The 20,069-nt window shown below is 31.2% G+C and overlaps 1 protein-coding gene and 1 long non-coding RNA gene across 2 annotated transcripts in view; one reads left to right on the top strand and one right to left on the bottom strand.

The window, feature by feature from the left end:
* The window catches only part of LOC143059316 (uncharacterized), a 28,532-nt gene extending 13,601 nt beyond the window's left edge, over nt 1-14,931 (bottom strand). The window contains exons 1-6 of the mRNA XM_076232797.1: nt 14,832-14,931; nt 13,538-13,623; nt 12,361-12,393; nt 11,310-11,597; nt 9,549-9,572; nt 6,480-6,767 (exon numbers count right to left, since the gene is read on the bottom strand). Coding sequence (XP_076088912.1) covers nt 6,480-6,767; nt 9,549-9,572; nt 11,310-11,597; nt 12,361-12,393; nt 13,538-13,589 — 685 coding nt within the window. The 5' untranslated portion in view covers nt 13,590-13,623; nt 14,832-14,931. The remainder of the gene's footprint in view (nt 1-6,479; nt 6,768-9,548; nt 9,573-11,309; nt 11,598-12,360; nt 12,394-13,537; nt 13,624-14,831) is intronic.
* The window catches only part of LOC143058974 (uncharacterized), a 399,737-nt gene that overhangs the window by 81,451 nt on the left and 298,217 nt on the right, over nt 1-20,069 (top strand). The window lies entirely within an intron of this gene.

Raw genomic sequence — 20,069 nt, 5'->3', positions numbered from 1 at the left:
TTGATCAGGTTGATACAATGATTTAAACCTCTTTGGTTAATAAATCATTGTTTTAATTTATTATATGACTTTTTATCCTTCTCCAAATTTCTAGTATTAACCCAAGATACTTTTAAAATTGCTCCTTGTTTTAACACTTATTGTATCTTCTGCTCATTTTTATACATTTTGTAAGTTGAAACATTCAGTAAAGTAGAACTAGAAAAATACACCGAAAGCAAAAAGTAGAGCAAAAATGTCCCGAAAACAAGAATAAATAGAAAAAACGGGAATGTACACGACGTCATAAATCTACGTCATTGACGTTTCCTTTGAAAATATATATATATGTACAAATTTTATATTAATCACTCGTGATTTTTTTTCGCGATGAATATTATTATTTATCAAAAAGGATTTCCTATGTTTTTAGCCAACGTGAAAACTCATAGTCATACTATATATAGATAATATTGCATTGAGAATGATATGTGTCAAATTTTCTCGGTTCATATTATCAGGCTCATGTGCAATTTATATCTGATGCTCACTATTTAGTTTCCGGTTATTGTTTTAAGGATTAGTTTAAACATTTTGACTTTTATTTTTGTTAATGTGTTTTCTGTTTTTCTGTGACGAATAGTTATCACTGTCATTTCGTTATTCTAGCATTTCTAAAGCCAACACTTTGAAGATCGACTACAAAATTTAAATTAAGAAGAATTTTTACTTACGAACAAACACTGTATAAAAAGTGTTGTCAAAATTATGATTACAATGCCATTTAGTTCCATTTTCTGTCATTGTTAAAGGATCAATTGTTACAAAAATCCCACTTGTGTTGCTTGCAAAAGTGTAATTTACCATTGGATTTGTGTCACAAGCATCAGGTGTACAAATTGTATATACAACATTTTCTCTAGATAACGAGGCATGTCCAGTGAATGTTGGTATAATACATGATAATAGTAATGCAGATCCGGCTTCGAACGATCCTTTCACAACTATGCTGAATTCACCTACAACAAGACATAAGGTATTCAATAAGTGGCTAGCAACAAAACCAGGTTCAACCCACCATTCTTTCTGAAAATGTCCAGTACCAAGTAAAAAATAGGGCAGTTGTTTTCTAATTATTCATTTCTATGTATGTTGCATTGTTGTTTTTTTCTCTTCAGTGATCTGTTGTTTCGTTGCTTCCCTCTTATGTATGATGAGTTTCCCTCGGTCTTGGTTTGTGTCCGGATTTTGTTCTCTCAATCTAGTTATGACTTTTGAACAGCGATACACTAGTACTGCTGTTGCCTTTGTTTAACTTTTTTTACTTACCGAAAGCATAATCTGAAGAAAATTTAAAGCTTTTGTGTATCTGTATTGTATGAATAAAAGGACCCGCTAAAAATAATATATCACAAAAAAGAAAAAAAAATCCCTTTTTAAAAATAACAAAAATGCCATGAATCAAACGCGTAGGAAAATCTTTTTAAACTGTCTTATGATAGTTATATATTTTGCATTCCGTTTTATGAACAAGTTTTATGCCAAATATTTTATTATACTTTTAACTCTGCTACGATACTGCTTCAACTATAAACTAAAGTTTTCGATATACAGACTTTAATATCTTACCTGGTGGTGGTATAAAGCTTGAATCTAAAAGAAAAAAGAAAAACATATTTCGCCATGTCGAAAACAAACAAATAAGTGTGTTCCATCAGGGACTCATAATTCGTCAATAACGGCACCGATCGGGTATCAATAAGTGTTTTCCTAGCTTCCAAAGGAAAATGATCTGTCATTTGTTACGTCTGTTTAATACTTAGAAAATAAGTTTGCGGGCAGTATAAACAAAGAGGGCCTAAACTTTCACTGAGTGGGAACATTTGTTTAAAAACAGTTGGATTGTATTGTTGACCCTAACGATGCTTTAATTTAAGTCATAAATCCAAAATGAGCGTGAACAAGCTGTTTGCATTGACAGAGTTAGGATGACGCACGCTGACGTCGAAAATTATTTTTATGTGGCAAAAATAACAATTTCAAGACTGATGATTTTCTTAGGCAACCTTGCTCAACAAAAGATAGACCCCGTAGCAGTATACCCCATGTGACGTCACAAAGTCAAAACTGCACGATACGTCTTTTATACTTGTGCAAACATACATTAAATGCGGAATATACGGTCCAATGAATACCTATTCGTCACAACAACAGAATTTCGAGTCAAACTGTTCGTTAAAGACTTAGAGAGCATGGGCAACATCCAAGACGTATCCTGAAATAGCCGCTCTTTAAACAGCATCATAAGACTACAAGACTTGATTGGACTCGTGCAAGACGACGTTCGAAGATGCCCACCTAGCAGCATATCCCGTTTACAGATAAGTCCCGATTTGTTCTCCGTTCTAGTGATGCACGCATGAGCGTATACCGTAGAATTGTTTCAACGGCGGATGTGTGATAATATGGGATGAATTATGTTCCAGCGGACAGTAACAAATAGTTGATACTAACTTGCAAACTTTGAGATATATGGATGAAGTTTTTAACCATGTTGTTCTGCCTGTTATTTGAAAACGCAATTATGTTTCCCAACAGGATAACGCTAGATGTAACGTGGCAAGGATTTGTATGGACAATCTTGAATAAAATCATAACTGGGTTCTCGCGTGAACAGCATAATTACCGGAACTACCTCCTATAGATAGGTGATCATCTTTGCAGCCGTGTTCGAGAAAGACAAAATACACCAGAAACGCTACAAAAGAGGGGCGAAAAATACCAGAGGGACAGTCAAAATCATAGATAGAAAACAAACTGTTAATGCCATGGCTAACAAAGAAAATGACAAACAGACAAATAATAGTATATAAGTCACAACATAGCAAACTAAAGACTTAGGAACACGAACCCCACCAAACACTGGGGATGATCTCTGGTGCTCCGAAAGGTTAAGCAGATTCTGCTCCACATATGGCACCCGTCGTGTTGCTCATGTTATTACAAACCTGGTGAATAATATATTTCCGTAGGTTTCATTCGTGAAAATGGTACGGGATTGTAGTTACGACATAAGGAACATATCCGATGTCATCTGTGAAACGGTTATTCAATAACGTCCATTATGACTTTAATTTGGATCAATGCGTCGAAGTGTGAAGCTGTGGTCACTGCAATAGACGGTCATACTCGCAAAACTAAAATTTTGGTAATGACTTTGATTCATCTTGGAACATGTCTGAAACGTCTTTTTTTTCTGTGTCACGAAGAACGTTAATTGTAAACATATGTATATATTTGGTTTTGCTTTCTCCACCATTTTCTACATAGGAAAATGCCTGTACTTAGTCAGAAATATGACAGTTGTTATCAATTCATTAGATGTGTTTGAGGTTTTGTGATTGTCATTTGAATAGGGACTTTCGTTTTTGAATATTCCTCGGAGTATTTTGTGATTTATTTTTTTCTACAAAACGGTGAAATATTTTTTTGATTAAATTATGGTATCATTTCTTTTGTTACTAGTATATAATTGAAGTTTTTCTTTTAACGCTTTATATGCTCCTTGCAAAAAAAGCTATAATTGTCTATATTTGAATAGCAATAAATTGATTACCCTCCATTTAACCTTCACAATAATAAAGATGTATGATAATGAATTAACCTGAAGCAGTGGAAGGTTTAAATGTTTAAGTGTGTACGAGGTTTTATTTTAACATTGTTGCAATGATATATGAGATTTAAATATTCTACATTTCCTAAACTTGAAGGTCATTAGTTTGATTATTACGCAATTTTATGTATCATATATTGATGTAATTAAGATTTATGGAATTTTCTTATTATTTGGACATTTTAAAGTTATGAACTATAATAACAATAACCTGTTTGAACCTAATGCAGACTTGAAATATTGTTATCATCCGTCAAACTACATGAATAAAATCAACCAAACGACATCGGGTTGTTATGTCTTCCATGATACTTTAAATTGATTTATCGGTATTAGGTTACACCTTTCAAATTCTCTAATCTCAACTTCATACTTCCTGGTATTTTAACATTTATGATTTCACATGGTTTAAGTGTCACTCATGAGTCTTGCTATCTTTTTTTACCATATGACGTTACTTTGCAAATACAAAAAAGAAGATTTTGTAAGATTTTAAATGAAACAACTCTTTATGGCACGCCGTTATTTTATTTATTTAATTTCGAGATATCTTATTTAGTTAAATAAGATATCTTAAAAACTAATTGAGATATCTTAATAACAAAATGAGATATCTTATATATTAATTGAGTTATCTGATTTATTAAATAAGATATCTTATATATTAAATAAGATATCTTATATATTAAATAAGATATCTTATATATTAAATAAGATATCTTATATATTAAATAAGATATCTATTAAAATGTTTATAAAGATATCTTATTTAAAATATAAAATATCTGTATTAATTTATAAGATATCTTATTAACTATATAAGATATCTTTTATATAGTTAATAATAGAGATATCTTATTTACTTAATAAGATATATCCATAAGTTAATAAGATATCTCTATTAGTTTATAAGATATCTCTATTAATTTATAAGATATCTCTATTAGTTTATAAGACATCTCTATTAATTAATAAGATATCTTATAAAGTATGTATTTAAAAGATATCTTTATGAAGAAGTAAGATATCTTATATACTTTTTAAGATATCTTATTAATTAATAGAGATATCTTATTAACTTATAGATATATATTATAAACTAATAGAGATATCTTATAAACTTTTAGAGATATCTTATTAACTTATAGAGATATCTTATTAACTTATAGAGATATCTTATAAACTAATAGAGATATCTTATAAAATTTTAGAGATATCTTATTAACTTATAGAGATATCTTATTTAATTGGTTATAAAGATATCTTATTTAATATATAAGATATCTCCATAAGTTAATAAGATATCTCTATTAGTTTATAAGATATCTCTATTAGTTTATAAGATATCTCTATTAATTAATAAGATATCTTATAAAGTATATATTTAAAAGATATCCTTTTAAAGAAGTAAGATATCTTACATACTTTATAAGATATCTTATTAATTAATAGAGATATCTTATTAACTTATGGAAGTACACCCCTTATTAATGGCCCCATTGCTTTCTATGTTAAATTCCTCAATTTCGAGTGGTCACAGCTCTTTTATCTTAAGTTCAAACAAAGTGACAATCATTGCATGTCAAAGCAACACCTTCTGGTGTCCTGTACTGAAAAAATCAACATACCTTACATTGCATATAAGAAAGAACTGGTTCCCGGAACTTCGGATGTACCAAAACAGGTACTTCTGATCTGACAAAAGGGCAAAATGTAATCTCCTTCTTAAATTTCATGCCATTTTTTTATTATTCAAATTTATCAGTCAAAAATTGTTCTACAATGATCATCAGTCATGAAGCTTTCATTTGATACCAAAATTAATAAAATACTCTAAATGTTTTGAAAGTTATGTCCATGCGTAGGAACTATTTTGTGTTAAATATGTACTACTTTCTGGTATGTGCTTTCTGGCCGGGCCCGAATTAGTGGTGTTACACCTTATAAAGATATCTTATAAACTAATAGAGCTATCTTATAAACTAATAGAGATATCTTATTTACTTTCAAATTAAATAAGATATCTTATAAAAATTAAAGATATCTTAATACTTAATAAGATATCTTGTTAAATAAATAAGATATCTTCAAATTTGAATAAATATAAAAACGGCGTGCCATAACTCTTCACATGAGACTAAATGACACAAAATTAACAACTATAGCTCACCGTACAGGCTTCAACTACGAACAAAGCCCATACCACATAGTCAGCTATTAAAAAGCCCCCGAAATGACAGATATAAAACAATTCAAACGAAAAAACTAACGGCCTAATTTATGTACAAATCAATGAACGAAAAACATATATAAAGTAAATTCTTTTAACGGTAAACTTAAAACGCTTAACTTTCAAACGTTAACTATCATGATAAGTTTTATGTTACATCTAGTCAGAAAATCAGTCTGGTTGTTTTATAGTGTCAAGCTAGTTTTACAATGTTTTAAATGTTTGTTAACTTTTTCCAGTCTTGGCTGTGTTATTTGCTTACACAATTGCTTACCTTATCAGAGCACCTACATTTAATCCGAGTAATGCTTACGAATTCATGAATTTTGCCAATTTATTCATATTGTGTTTCGTTTTGAACATTTTCGTGTCTGTCTGTCATTGATGAGTAATAGGTATCAATGTCCTTTTGGTATTCTAGCATTTATGAAGCAAAACTATTAAAGTTCGCTAACACAACAAGTACATGAAAGTACATAATAAACGTGCCTGCTTAATAGATAATCATATCTGTAGTAAGAATATCCAATCGGCAGCAATCTTTGTTACCTTAACCTACGATTTTGACATCAAATTTTAAAAAGAGTGTATACTTACGAACAAACACTGTATATGAAGTGCTATCATCTCCGTCATAGCATATCCATTTAGTTCCATTATCGCTCATCGATAAAGTATAAATTGTGACAAAAATCCCACTATTGTTGCCTGCAAAAGTGTACCTTTCCGTTGACTCTATTGTACAGAAAGAATTAAATGCACACGTTACTAAGTTTATATTTCCTCTTCTCCATGTTGCACCTCCAGTAAATGCCGGTATAATGCACGATAAAGTCAGTACCGAGTCTACTTCTAAAGATCCTATCCCGTTTATGCTGATTTTACCTGTAAAACATAAATCAACCTGTAAAACATAAATTAACCTGTAAAACATCAATCAACTGAAAATTCACATCGGAAAGCCCCTTATAATATGACAAAAAGACAACGTTTTCAATGATTTCTATGAGAGCCGTGGTGTAGTGGCTAGTGCATCGGTCTACTAACACAAAGGTTCCTGGTTCGATTCCCGATTCCGGGATGAAAATTTCATGGACTGAATGGTCGGCCCTCGCTTGACACCATTTGCGAGTATGGCCTTGAGGAAACGATGATAATCCGTCGGAAGGGGACGATAAATGGCTAACTTGTGGTTAAGAGAGAGCCATATCTCTTGCACGTTAAAGACACCCTTGTAGATGTTGAAAAAGAGCAGGCTAATGACGATCCAAGGCAGCACTCGAACCCGCAAAGTGGAAAGGGATTAATATAAGTTGCGAAACTTGTTTCCCAATCCACTATAAATAGATATGTTTTAAGTAATGATTTCTATATGTTCAAAATTTGTAAACACTTAAAGTATAGACTGAAAAGTGATAAGGTTTTGTGTATTTGTATTGTTTGAATAAAAAGAGCTGTGCGATATACTTCAAAGAGTCAGCACTGAAGTATTTTTTTATAAAGGACTTTAAGAGAGCAATACGCTGTATTTTTAAAATACTTAGGATTGTCTACCTCAGAAATATAGTTTGATTCTTCAATGTTCTTTAATTTCGTACTTTATTTGAATTTTTAATACTATTTTATTCTAGCGCAATAATGAGCCTTTTGTAGATTTTGAGATGCAATTCCAATTTTTAAGCCTGGCATCTATGATGCTTTTGTTTGCTTGAACAGAATGCACAGTTAGATATAGATAAATAGTGAGCAAACTCCTTTTTCAGATAGGTGATATTGTGCAATCTGTAATTAGCAAACTATCTATCATATTTGTTAACCCTGTTTCGGGACTGATCTATAATTAGATTCTAGATTATCAAACTAAATAAACCAATATATTAGTAAATGATTTGTTATAGATATCCATAACAATTTCTTCTTCTCATAGACATTACAATTTCAAAATGTTGTCCAAATTTCAATTTTTCTCACATATTAAATTTTCTTGATGATGTTTTTACAAATGTTAAGACAATAAATGATACTATATACGACGATGAGTTTATGGTAAATCAATTCTTGTATTTATTTGAGATGCACAACTGTCATCTTATTTTGGAAGTGTATGCTTAAACAAAGATGTGCCTTACTTACTTTAAATAAAGCTAAAACTAACAATGACCACTGTCCTTTTCTCGATCTTGATATCTATATCACTAACGGAAAGCTGAATACTAAAATTTATGATAACAGAGATGATTTTTCATTTCCTATCGTTAACTATCCATTTTTAGATGGTGACGTTCCCTTGTCACCATCTTACGGTGTTTATATATCTCAACTTGTACGATTCGCTCGTGTATGTAACAATGTTTTAGATTTTAACGAGAGAAATTTATGTATTACTGAAAAATTATTACACCAGGGTTTTCGATATCACAAACTAGTCAAAACATTTACTAAATTTTATCATCGGTATTAGGACATCATTCGTAAATATAGCTCAACATGCAGACTTCTTATACGTTCAGGTATTTCACATCCAATTTTTTATGGAAATATTCTTTATAAAGCACAAAGGTGTCAGTATTCACCTCAAAAACTAACAAAACCTTTGAATAGACTTATTAAGAAGGGATATAGTTACGATACTGTTGTCAGGGCATTAAAGATTGCATGATTTGGCGTTAATATTGATTCACTTGTAGGGTCTTTGCATCGGAACTAAACACATTTATTCAAAAACCAGTTGTTGGCATGACACGGGTTATGTTCTTCTCATATATGTTATGATGGTATGATACTAAACCCCTAACGGGAAGGATTGTGCCTGAGATGTTCATAGGATGAAATCATAATCTTTCAGTCAGTTAAATTGAAGTCTGGAGCTGGCATGTCAGTTAACTGCTAGTAGTCTGTTGTTATTTATGTATTATTGTCATTTTGTTTATTTTCTTTGGTTACATCTTCTGACATCAGACTCGGACTTCTCATGAACTGAATTTTAATGTGCGTATTGTTATGCGTTTACTTTTCTACATTGGCTAGAGGTATAAGGGGAGGGTTGAGATCTCACAAACATGTTTAACCCCGCCGCATTTTTGCGCCTGTCCCATGTCAGGAGCCTTTGGCCTTTGTTAGTCTTGTGTTATTTTAGTTTTAGTTTCTTGTGTACAATTTGGAGTTTAGTATGGCGTTCATTATCACTGAACTAGTATATATTTGTTTAGGGGCCAGCTTAAGGACACCTCCGGGTGCGGGAATTTCTCGCTACATTGAAAACCTGTTGGTGACCTTCTGCTGTTGTTGTTTTCTAAGGTCGGGTTGTTGTCTCTTTGGCACATTCCCCATTTCCATTCTCAATATTATTACAATGTTTCCTGTAATTTATAACAGTTTTTATTCATCTATTTTCCCCCTTTCTGCTTTGAAATAGATAAAGGAAGATGTGGCGTGGATGCCAATGAGACAACTCTCCATCCAAATAACAATTTATAAAAGTAAACCATTATAGGTCATGTACGGCCTTCAGCACGGAGCCTTGGCTCACACCGAAAAAAGCTATAAGTGCTCCAAAACAACTAGTGTAAAACCATTCAAAAGGGAAAACCAACGGTATAATCCATATAAAAAAAGTCTGCATGTGAGGGCATATTTGATATACAAACATCGAACATAATATCTCACCTGTTGTTGGTGCAATCGTTGTTTCTAAAAGAAAAAAAAAAGAAAAATAGATTAATAATGTTCCATGAATGTTCATCTACCACGGCCCCGAAGCACTGATAATGAAAACTTACTTGGTTTTCCATTCAACATGTTCAAGCGACAAATGATCCTGTTTACAATATAAACATTCCTGCAGCTTTCAATTCAAATAAATGTAGATGAAACCAATGGTGACGAACAAAGATAGAAGAAAAATAATGAGACGTTCTTTTTCAGAAAAATCTTTTGTTTGCTCGTAAATCAAGTTGGTTCATATATTTTTTTCGTTTGACTATTAAATATTCCCTGCGTTACATATACATGATATAGTTATATATATATAAAAAAAAACCACCATCTGGTTGACAACTTTTCTAACTATATATATTCAAACTAAAGTGATTTTTTTTTTATTTATACATATTGGTTATAAATGCAGGTAAAATACTTGAGCGGTTAAAAGGGTGGAGATCTATTATATTATATAAGAGATTTGTAAAGGTGTCAGTTAATCAAAGGGACTCATAGTAACAACACTGTATAGTTTACTTTTTATTGACATATAGCTCTTCAACGGTTTCGATACTTATACATCTTCGGATTTCAAATGTTTGGCTTTGAGCGTTCCTGATTTCAATTTTTTAATTTATTTTAGAAAGCGTGGAAGATGTTTACTTTATAGATTTGGGAAAGCTCAGCTAATTGACGCCAGCACTCAGACAACTTAATACAATCGGCTGAATAAGATATATTTATATGTATATATATTTCAAAGGTCTTAAATTTTTGCAATTAAAATTATTTAACTTTTAAAAACACGATAAATAAGTTCTGTATATTGATATAATTTTATGTCTTTTTTGATAAACTTTTAATACCAAAATCTGTTCAATACAAATAATTTGTCATAATTGAATATTAAATGAAATACTTGTTAACCGATATGAAAATTGCAGTTCAAAAGAAGAGATAACATCCTATTTAAGTTATATATAACTTATCTTTACTCTTTGAATGTCTAATACAGATGTAAACCGTGTAGATAACAACAAGTTCAACTATTATAGAATATTGAAGACAAAATATGGATTTATCTTTATGAAATTCTGTTGATTTATTATCAAAACAATGAGAGTCGTTTTAAGAGAAATGGGCTAAGCGAGAGAAGAGTTGGATTAGGAGACGATAATCATCTTGGGAAACACGTCGTTCGGTCAAAATGTTTACGGTCGATTACAAATTGACTGATGTGTCCTTGGTTTTGACAGTTTTACCAATTGTGTGTGTTCTTTTTTGTTCACACATCGTTGTCAATATAATGTCATACAAGTGAGAGGTTTAGTTAGCTATAAAACCAGGTTTATTCCACCATTTTTTACATAAAAATATGCCTGTACCTAGTCAGGAATATGACAGTTGATATCCATTAGTTTGATATGTTTTGCCAATTGATTAGGAACTTTCCGTTTAGAATTTTCTTCGGAATTTTGAAGACGAAACTCGCGTCTGATGCACAAACACATTTCAATCCTGGTATCTATAATGAGTGTATATCAATATTTTTGTGATTTTTGTATTTTTATTACATGATTATATAAAAATACATTATTAAAGTGGATGATGTAAATCTAATTGGATACATTCTTTAAAACTGCACTCATCAGCAACAGCTGTAACGATAGAATACGGATTTCTTTTTTTTATAGATGACATTTTAGTTTTATAAGAAAATTAACTTACGGACAATAACTGTATATGAAGTGGTGTAAACTTGATTACTACACATCCATATAGATCCATTGTCTACCATTGATAAAGGATTAATGGTGACAAAAATGCCACTAGCGTTGCTTCCAAAAGTGTAATTTTCTGTATGAACTACCGAACAAAAACCAGCATATAAACAAGTTGTATAGATATTATTATCTCTGCCCCATTGTGCAGATCCAGTGAAATCTGGTATAGTACATGACAATATTAGTGCAGAGCCCGCTTCGAGAGAACCTTCTTCAATTATGCTGATTTCACCTTATAAAGATAAAAACATATAAAAATCACATTATTGACTTATTCTGACGTACTAAAATGTTTATATGTTGTGGTTTGTTTGTTATACTTTGTCTTTTTATTTTTAAGCCAAGTCATTGTCAGTTTATATTCAACTTATGAGTTTGAATGTCCCTCTGGTATCTTTTGCCATTCTTTTATAACGAATTTAAAAAATGTTAAGCTTTTGTGAATTTGAATTGTAAGGAACTGTATTATCTTGACGAGACAGCAACACAATGAAAACAAAACAGCATCCCAAAAGTTCATTAAAGAGGCAACGTGCAGTTTAATTTGATAGAATGAAAAGTAGTGATATACTTATTTAAAAAGATTTCCATTATGCACTGTAAAAACTTAAGAACTTTGAAAATGTTTTTGACGGTGTGCATATTGATATTGGTATGGAAAAAAATAAATATTATCTGTAATCTTGACGTTTAAAACAGTTGATATTCTTCTACTGACATAAATCAGACTTCAAATGTTACAAATGTGTTAAAAGGACTGCCCTTATCAAAAATCTTCACAAAATTTAGATCAGTAAAAAAAAAACGACTGACGAGTATCATAACTATAGCTGCAATTATATTTTTTTGTTGTTGTATACATTTGGATCCTTCACTATACAATAGGCAAATGGTTTACACCACTTAGAACATGTTATTCACGGAAAAATATGGACCATAGTTACGACTGCTACTTTTGGTCTAAAATAGCTTGAAATGGGTGTATGACTACTTACCAGTGGTTGTTGGACTAGTCGTTGTGGGTGATACTATAACATAAAATAGTATGAATTGTATTGGTGTTCAATATCATAACTTTATATTTAACATAATTGCATTTTTATATTGTCCTTACAAAGAAAGCAGTGATTTCACACATTTCTGTACCAATAAATTTATTCACCTTTATTTTTCCTTCTAAACAAACAAGATTAAATATAATGTTTAGTATTACATTGATAAAGTTATTTGAGAACTTACAAACTGTAAATATTGCAAACTCCTAAAGTTATCAGTATCGTTCTTCAGATTTAAAACATTCGAGATTTATGCTCTACTTCAACCATTGTATATGATATTTATGAGCATTAGCTGTCAAATTCGTATTCACCGATTTTACTAAAATTTTCATATTTGATTTATAACATAGTAAAACGTATATCCCGAGCTATAAAGAGTCTATAACAGACAACTGTCAAGGAATGTGTTCGATAACTATACCATCGTTTCTTATGTATTTTAGTGTAGGTGACTTCTGATCAACTATCGAGTTGAACTCCGAAGACTGCAGACGATCATTTAAGCGATATCAATATTTATATAGATATAAATAGAAACCGAACTCGTGCAATTGGATTTTTCTATATCTGTTTAATTTCATATTATCGGTTAAAAATATATGTCAATCATCGTTTTTACTTGTTTAAGAATGAGTTTTTTCGCTTTCAATGTTGAAATTCTTTTCCCTTCAATAACTGAATACTCACAATTCATGCGTTATTCATCTCTACATAAGGGATAAAATTGAACTAGCCAATACAAGTATTAAATTAATTTCTAACGTCTCATATTTATCAATAAATAAAGAAAACCCACAATGAATTTCTTATTTAGGCATTCCATTTATTGCATAAAAAATATCTATGATAACGAACCATCTAAGTAAACAATGTAATGACGATCAAGGAAAGCATTGAACTAAATGAAAGAAGAAAACAACTTATCTAGTGTACTTAATTTTTTCAACCAAACCTTTGCAGCCATATACATGATCTAAATCAAGGTGAAAAAGAAGTTTGTTCCGACAATTGGATTTTAATCATTGTCAGTCACTTTTGATAATTCTCCTTGATACACAATAAACAATTTGAGCTATAAGTGATTTATGATTGTTTCTGTACTTCAGTGACTTACCAGGTAACATTTCAAAAGTCAGGATCAAAGCGAGGAACAACAATGTTGTCATGTCTACTTTGAACCAAATTTTCGTTGACTTTAAACTGAAATGAAATAGATTGTTACAGTAAATATTTCTTTTGTCTTTTACATAACGATAGTTATCGAAGGTACCAGGCTTAAAATGTATTACGCCAGACGCGCGTTTCGTCTACATAAGACTAATCAGAGACCCTCAGATAAAAAGTTGGAAAGACAAACATGTATAGAGGTAATATTTGCCTGGGATAAGAAAATCCTTAGTTTTTCCGATAATTTTAACTTTTTGCGAACAGTAAATTTATAAAAACGACCATTTATATTGATATTCATGTAAACATCGAAGTACTGACTACGTGGCTGGTGATACCCTAGGAAACAAAACGTCCACCAGCAACGGCATCGACCCAGTGGTGAAAATAGTTATCAAAGATACCAGGCATATAATTTGTAAAGCAAGATCGCTTCTCTATTCCTTACTTGTAGTATACTTTTTCAACATAGACCGAATCGTACGCAAAATCAATATCAATATCGTAACTAAAACAAAGATAGTTTAGTGAGTTGAAGATTTATTTCAAATAGTCTTGTTCGCAAGTTTTGTTGAACGTAAATCATATATATTCACAGACATTGCTCTAGGTCAAACTTTACAAAAAAAAAACAGGACCAAAAACAAACGTTGCACATTTTTCAAAACTATACTAAATAAACCAGTTTAAGTAATTAGTTATCAAAGTTTATGTAATACGCAATGAAACATACATTTTGAAATATAAAGCATGTTATTCGAAGGCCGGCTAGATTTACAATAGAACATAGAAAACGAAGGCAAAATCATGGGGCCAGATTTCTGGGTAGTCTTCAAAACGTTTAGTTTTCGACCAAAGTGATGTCTCTTTTTATAGAAATTTTGATTATCGATTTGAGCATGTCTTGGTATTTTCTTTTTCTTTTTTGTATTAAATATTTTCTTGTCGAAGTCTTTATTGTGGCTCTTAGTCGATGAACACTAGTACCAGTATAATTTCCAGCAAAAAATTCGGCATACTAGTATCCTAGTTTTAGTTGTTGACAAGAGGAATTAACACCCAATCTATGATGTAAGAACTAATTTTTGGTAACCATTCATACGCGAAAAGAATATTTCCAAAAAAGTTTTCGAGTTATTACTTATTTAAAATGAACAGTGAATTATCGTCGGCTACTGGTCCGCGACAGTAAATAATAATCTTGTTTTTGAGATTGAACTGAACTTAAATATACTACATACCTAAATATCCGGATAAATAAATTTGCTGTTTTGAATTTTCGCCTCGGTCACTATGTTAGTAAAGTAAGTATAGTTATCACTTGATAGCTGTCGTTAAGTAGCATACAGAAGATAAAACTATGCAACGTAATCAGCATTTATATGAATTAAAATATGACTCATTGAATAGAAGTCACATGGACACTTTTGTTTAAATTTTCGGAAAATCCGGTTGATTACCATTTCCACGAAAATGGTTGTCGTCCTTCATTCTTTATTAATACGAACCCACAATTCACAAAACAAACTTATTTATGACACATGCAGTTTGAAATATAAACCAAAATTATTTTGCAAATGTATTGATAGGAAAGAATGAAAATGTATACCTTCGGAAATATTATCACCGGCTTTGTATATATAAACGCATATTTGTTTCTCAAAGCATTCGTCAAGAGCTGAATGATGTTCGGATTGGAGTAAAAATGGATAAAATAACTATTTTGTAAGGCTGTTTGATCGCAAAGTGGCATAAACCACACATGGAGTCTTTAAGAATTCAAACGAACTTCAGGAAAATTTGAAATCCCGACCATTCTATGAAATAAATTATTATATCAAAACGTTTGATTTTTCACCATACCAATATCTTTGGTCTGATTTTGTAAATTGTTGTTTATACTTTGTACCAATCAGACGAGTCAAGCCATTTTCAACTGAATAAACTGTGACAAAGTCTTTAGGTAAAGAAATCAGAGCGAACTATCATACAATAAAGTTCTACATTTGCATTATATCAAAAGATATTATATCATTTGCGCATAAATACGCAAAACTAATATTTAAAAGATGGCCATGTTTTCACATGAAAATGCTTGTTCCAATGTTTAAACGTGTTCTAAAAAAATAATATTAATCATTTCAAAAAATTAAAGTGAAATATTTTTACTTTTAATGGAACTTGTTTCTGGCCATTTTTTTTGCATATTGCATGGTTTTCTCATAGACAGGCTCTTAATAAATATTGTATTTTGTACTTCTTTGGATGTTTCAACTTTTTAATTATTCGAGCGTCACTGGTGAGTCTTTTGTAGACGAAACGCGCGTCGGGCGCAAATAAAAATTAAAATCCTGGTATCTTTGTTGAGTTTATTGATATATGTTACCACATTCATTGTCATTATAACAAAACAAACACAGAAAAACACAAACTAGAGGCTCACCTTGGTCTATGTGCATATTAAATAAATGCCACAGATGGATTCATGACAAAATTGTGTTTTGGTGTTGGTAATGTGTTTGTAGATCTTACTTTACTGACCTATCTTGCTGCTTACAATCATCTTTATCTATAATGAAATTGGCCAAGAAGTGACAGTGGAAAAAAAATATATGTAGATTGTTAAAAATTAACCATAAAGGGCAATAACTCCTTAAGGGGTGAATTGACCACTTTGGTCACGCTGGTTATTTGTAGCTCTTACTTTGCTGTACATTATTGCTGTTTACAGTTTATCTCTATCTATAATAATATTCAAGAGAATAACCAAAAGCTGCAAAATTTTCTTAAAATTACCAATTCAGGGGCATCAACCCAACAACAAGTTGCCTGATTGGTCTTAAAATTTCAGGGCAGATAGATCTTGACTTTATGAACAAGTTTTAAACTTGATACCCAATGATGATTGTGGACAAGTTTCTTTTAATTTGGTCCAGTAGTTTCAGAGGAGAAGATTTTTGTAAAAGTTAACAACGACGACGACGAACGACGACGGACGACAGACGCCAAGTGATGAGAAAAGCTCACTTGGCCCTTCGGGCCAGTTAAGCTAGAAAACATGAACATAGCACGTGTGTGTATAATAGGCTAATTTTATATATAATATCATGGATATGTCTTAATAAAATTGAGAATGGAAATGGGGAATGTGTCAAAGAGACAACAACCCGATCATAGAGAAGACAACAGCAGAAGGTCACCAACAGGTCTTCAATGCAGCGAAAAATTCCCGCACCCGGAGGCGTCCTTCAGCTGGCCCCTAAACTTGCCTGTTTAACAGAAAAGTTAAGCATTATTTTAAATTAATGTGATAATTTTAATCAGCAGCTAACATACAATCTAAACTTTATTCAATCTATAGGTTGCAATTACCTTTGCAGCTAAATCTTCGCCACTTTTCCTATGAAAAATATACAGATATCATATCCCGGAACCAGAACGTTAACAAATTAACATATACACTGTATATGAATATTTAATATTTCACAAAAAGAGACGTGGGTCGTGAAACAGCTGTATATACAAAGTGCAACCTAAAGTTTAAAAAAAATTATTTATGATTCCCATTATTTGTTTCACCCGCAGGTTCAAAATCATGAGATTGTTAGATTTTAATTAAAAATCCATCATGTTCTACCTAAGATACCATGTCAGGAATACAACAGTTGTTTTCCGTTTGTTAGACGTGTTTTAGCTTTGGAATTTTCCGTTTTCTAAAAGACTTACCGTTTTAAATTTGCGAAGCAGTTTGGTATTTTTTTTTTTATTTAACATTTAATTATATAAAAATCAGAAGTTCAAAATTTTGATTCGAAGGAGACCTCTGATCTATTGAATTTGGAAAACAATATTCTTTGCTGTCCACATAAATTTTTATAGTCTATGGCTATCCTCAACTCATTAGATAGATCCTTAAATTGTGACAAAGTCTGTCCAAATTGAAGTTTTGCAACGTCTATTGGCATTTTTGAATTGAACATAACTTTTAAAAAAAAGGTAAAATACCAAGGGACATTTGAAAATGATTAGTTCAATGTTTACAGAAAATAGAAAAACTGAAAAGGACAAACAACAATCACACATTTTACATAGAAAATTAAAGACTCAGTTCCAAGAACCCGTTCAAAATTCACGACGATGAGATGAAGTGTTCAAGAGGGTACTATAAATATATCAAAAGATACAACAATGCTGTAAAATGTTGACACGTTTGAATCAATAAAAAATTGAATGTTTAAAACAGTAGACAATAGACCTTGATTGTAATAAATTCAGTTTATATTAGGTATCTCTCCGTATCTAACCAACGCTAAACAGTTAAAACACTTCCAAAGGGATGTTCAATACTTAAACAAATAAAACTTAAAAACTTGTATCATAAAAATGTTCCTTGTTTATAAAAGCAAATTTATGAAAAAGAACTTAAAGAGGGGGATTGGAATCATAGAACAGTACAACAAAAAATATACAAAAGTTCAAACATCATTGTAGGTGATGCTTAAAACACATTCTCTTCTAGTATAGAATAATTTAAAAACCTTTGATTTTCATAGTCTCCCTTCTTAATTAGATTATCAACCAGCTTCCATTAACTGATAATTATTTTCAGTCAATGGTTTGCGTATTTTGTCTTCTTGTGTGTTGTTTTTCGTGCTAAATGATCATAGAATGGATAATATATGTTATTCAGGTCTCAGACAGGGTATATACTGTGACATTCCCGGCTAAGAGTTTATATCCCCTGAGCCAAAGGCGAAGGGGATATAAGCCCTAAGCCGGGAATGTCACAGTATATACCCTTTCTGAGATCTGAATTACACATATATTACGGATTACCCCTGACTTAATGTTATTTTCCAGTGCAGGTATTTGTTGACAACACATATATATTGAAAACCCAACCTGATATGTTCGGCATACGTGAAGAATTTTCTAATTTGCTGTGAACATAATTTTATCGTGTATGTAATAATTTATAATAACACTTTTAACATTAAATTTAAGTATTAAAAGTGTAAAATGCGTGATTTTGTATCAAAAATGTATTATTGACTGAAGCACGTCATTATTTTCCCTCTGTGAGCCTCTGACAGTCTGATAGCTTTTGACTACGTCACATAGTAACCAGTGTTATGATGACGTTTTTGAGGTTCCAATTGGGGATAAAAACGTCGTATATACCCCGGCAGTTTCCTGAATATATACTGACATCTCTGTGTTGTTATCTAATCACAAACCTCGACACATTTGTAATCCGTAATATTATTAGTTATATCGGTGTAATCAGGGGTGTACAGAATTTTACATCGTTGTTGAAAATTCATACACCCCTGATTACACCAAGATAACGAATTTATTTCTTATGAACAATTCCTTTACTCTTTTGAAACCAGGATGTAAAATTGAAAAATGGTATTGAAAAATTTATGGCGTTACATTTTTTCAACGTCAATGTTGCTGCGCATTGTCAAATACTTTTTTCTTTATTTTTGGAAAAAAATCAGAACATTTTTGTGTTCTTTTGAGTTTTCCGGAAAAAAAATATATAAATATCAAAATAAAAAATATTTTACAAAATTTCAATTTTGTTATTGTATTTTTTTGAATTTTTTTTGAATTTATTTTTGTCAAAATTTTATTTTTTAAAAATTTTGGCAAATTTAATTTTTTTAAAATGTTTGCAAAATTTTATTTACACCGGGGTAATTAACCAATCAGATTGCAGTATTTTTGCTGCATAAGAAATAATGCTTTTTCTAGCTGCCTTTGATTTTCATAAACTATGCTTATTCTGAAGTAAAGTGCATATGCATGTAACAAGTTCGGACCGTTGAGATTTCACATATATGTTAATCATCTGTTTTAGTAGGTTCTTTTATTTTGCTTTTCAATTTGCCGATATAATTTCGATAGAGATTAAATTTGAAATTGTTTCGTAATTCAAACTGCTTTAGTCCAACAAAAGTATGCGCCTTTACAAAACCAGGTTTCCTGTGCTAGTGGCTGTTGATTTTCTTCTGATTTTTGAGGATGAGTCAGGTATGACGACTTGTATGGTATTATTACTGTCTAATGGGTTTGATAGTTACTGCTTCCCTAATGGATCATGTAGGTAGAACAATGTTTGATTGTTATATTGACATATACTATTTTATGCACTGACATTGTAGAAAAATCAAATGATTTACGTCAGTAAATTTGGCTCTTGAAACTCTCTTTGACCATCAACGCACTTTGAAAATATGTCAACAAGTAAACGTCTAATAGCTCATCGTTTGAATGTATGAATTCAAACCACGGGCAAATAAGATTCGAAGTTATTTTACGAGAAACACAACTAAAAAACGTTAAAATACGCTTCTTCAAAAAATGTTAAGAGACGGAAGACATTTACAAAAGGAGTATATAATCTCATATGGTCGAGAGAGACAGTCACAATCACGGACACAAGAACATGCAAATAAATGTATTTTTACAAC

This window comes from Mytilus galloprovincialis, chromosome 14 (assembly GCF_965363235.1).
Source record: "Mytilus galloprovincialis chromosome 14, xbMytGall1.hap1.1, whole genome shotgun sequence".
NCBI classification, from domain to species: Eukaryota; Metazoa; Mollusca; class Bivalvia; order Mytilida; family Mytilidae; genus Mytilus; species Mytilus galloprovincialis.
The sequence above is the reverse complement of the archived record's forward strand: the minus strand, read 5'-3'. Positions and strand labels throughout refer to the sequence as shown.